The sequence below is a fragment of the Propithecus coquereli genome, unplaced genomic scaffold (assembly GCF_000956105.1).
Source record: "Propithecus coquereli isolate 6110/MARCELLA unplaced genomic scaffold, Pcoq_1.0 Scaffold32, whole genome shotgun sequence".
Taxonomy (NCBI): Eukaryota; Metazoa; Chordata; class Mammalia; order Primates; family Indriidae; genus Propithecus; species Propithecus coquereli.
In genome coordinates this window covers 4,499,126-4,501,899 of record NW_012148841.1, presented here as the reverse complement: position 1 = coordinate 4,501,899, position 2,774 = coordinate 4,499,126, and the positions used below count along the sequence as shown (strand labels likewise).

Sequence of the window (2,774 nt, the reverse complement as noted above, 5' to 3'; positions counted from 1 at the left end):
TTTTTTTTTTTTTTTTTTTGTTTTTTGAGACAGAGTCTCACTCTGTCACCCTGGGTAGAGTGCAGTGGCATCGTCATAGCTTACTACAGCCTCAATAGAGATGGAGTCTCCCTCTTGCTCAGGCTGGTCTCTAATTCCTGAGCTCATGCAATTCTCCCACCTTGGCCTCCCGGAGTGCTAGGATTACAACCACCAGGCCCAGCCTGATTGGCTACTTTAAAGAACCTGAGAGCAAGGCAAACTAGAAACAGCAGGATTGGTTAGTCCTGGGAAGAGGACATCCCTGTCTGTTTGGAAGGAACAGCTCGTGATCATGCAGGGTAGTCATGCCCCCAGCTCCAGGGACAGGACAAGCATGAGTGTGGCCAATGCTCAGTGGGGCTCCAAGCTGCTTGATTGATTTGTTAGTTACTTACCTACTGCAGTTAAAAGTTTGTAGTGTTAGAAAGTGAACCAGAAAGAATTTTTAAACATGTCTTTTGTTGGTCATAACTTCCTGACCTATCATTTGATTTATTTGTTTCTTTGTCATTAAAAAAATAGTTTTGCCTAGGTGTCTGTAGGTTCGGATTTGTGGCCATATATCTCACAGAGCCTCTGGTCCGTGGGTTCACCACTGCAGCAGCTGTGCATGTCTTCACCTCCATGTTAAAATACCTGTTCGGAGTTAAAACAAAGCGGTACAGTGGGATCTTTTCAGTGGTGTATGTAAGTGAGCAGCTTCCTGGTACTTGTTTTTATTCCCCCCATTCCTTGCCAGCTTCTTTTCTGTATCTCTTTTACCTTCAAGGCTCATATTTTTGTTTTTCCAAGAATTTCCATAAAAGGGAAAGATTCATTTATTCTAAGGCTTTCTGAAAAAAGTGCTACAAAGAAGATTAAACCTTAAAATATCACTTTATTAATATGTGATCTCGCCTACTTCACAAGAAAGTTTTTGCTAGGTCTTTAGTTGGTATCTGCACCAACACTCTAGATGAAGAGAGCTTTTTCTTATGACCAAATCATGTTCTTTTTGGAAACTAACAAATCATTTAAAGGCATAGTAGAATATAACTCTCCTAAAAACTGCTAACTCAAGCAAACAAAAAAATAAAGCTATTAAAAATTGAACAAACGTAATTAACCAGTTTAACCTAACAAAAAAATATATATAGACTCTGTATACAACTCAGAGAAAATATAAATTATTTGCAAGCACTTGGGGAGGAATGATAATAACTGATGATGTTAAAACTTACGTGAATTTGATCACAGATTCTAAAAATTCAGTATTTTTCACACAATGCAATATAATTAGAAATTAATAAACTAAATATATCTTTAAAACCTCCATACAGTTAGAAACCAAAAAACACATTTCTTTTTTGTTAAGATGCATCATAAACTGTTTTATTTTAATGAATAGAAGTGTTTGACATAGAATCACCTTTGTAAGCAAACTTTGAGAACATATTGTTTCAAAAAGCACATTTCTAAATGACCCATGGATAAGGAGGAATTAGGAAATGATTAGAATTAATTGACAGTGGAAGTACTATTAATACATATCAAAACTTTTGAGATGCTGCTAAAGCCATCCTTGGAAAGTAAGGCCTGTAGCCTTTGTAGGTACTAATGTGCCAGACACTGTGCTAGACACAGACATACAGCAGTGAGCAGAACAGACACAGCCCTTGCCCTTTGGAGCTTATAGTCCAGTGGGAGGACAGTTAGTAAACCATTAATTGCATAAACATGTAATTAATTACAATTTGTGTTAAGTGCTATAAAGAAAAGGTACAGGCTGCTCTGAAAGTTGAATCAGGAAACCTTTAGATTAAGGGTCTAGGAAAGTCACTTTGAGGAAGTAACTTTTTTGTCCTTGATTGACTAGAATGGAATCAAACTGTAGGATATTCCCTAACCAACTAAATTCTTAGTTTCCCATAATAGCTAATAACATAGTTCTTGCTGTGAGACTTCTTGAAATGCCTTGTCACAAAGAAAATACAATATATGAGTACACCTGAGTATGCTGTAGGTATTGATAGGAAAGGGTGGGTAGGAAGTCTACTTTATTTTGTTTTGAATGGGAATTGACTATATTTAAGGTACCCAAACCATAACCCTGTGACACAATATAATTAAGTGGTGTTCTTCTCTAACTCTCCAAACTTCGGCACTCTCTTGGCTTCAAAGTCCACCTGATTTCTCTTTCATCTGCTAAAAATAATTTCTCCTTCTTTGAGCTCCTAGAAGCTTTTCTATGTATTTACCTGTGGGGTAGTTTGTTGATATCAACCCATAATTCTTTCCTAATGCTCAGGACTCAGCTTCAGGGTTCTTCTTCTAAATTTTATAATATTACATTGAAACATCAGCATGTCACTGATGCTATAAGATTGACAAAAATGACAACTATAAACAACTATGACAACTACAAAGTTATATGTATGATGGAGTCAAATGCCTCCTAATTGGTGAAAACGACAAAGAGAGAGATTTCGGCCTGACAACTTTTAACTAGAAATGTCCAATAATGGGATGGCTGGTCTGAATTAGTGCACTAGAGTGTCTCCTCAGGGGCGATTTCTTGATGTAAACATCCAGTGTTCACTGTGTTACAGAGTACAGTTGCTGTGTTGCAGAATGTTAAAAACCTCAACGTGTGTTCTCTAGGCGTCGGTCTGATGGTTTTTGGTTTGCTGTTGGGTGGCAAGGAGTTTAATGAAAGATTTAAAGAGAAATTGCCAGCACCCATTCCTTTAGAGTTCTTTGCGGTAAGTCAACTC

General features: G+C 37.3%; 1 protein-coding gene across 1 annotated transcript in view; it reads left to right on the top strand.

Annotated features, from left to right (window-relative positions):
- Positions 1-2,774, top strand: part of SLC26A5 (solute carrier family 26 (anion exchanger), member 5) — a 77,974-nt gene that overhangs the window by 35,217 nt on the left and 39,983 nt on the right. The window contains exons 4-5 of the mRNA XM_012650295.1: positions 544-708; positions 2,610-2,762. Of these exons, the coding sequence (XP_012505749.1) occupies positions 544-708; positions 2,610-2,762 (318 nt within the window). The remainder of the gene's footprint in view (positions 1-543; positions 709-2,609; positions 2,763-2,774) is intronic.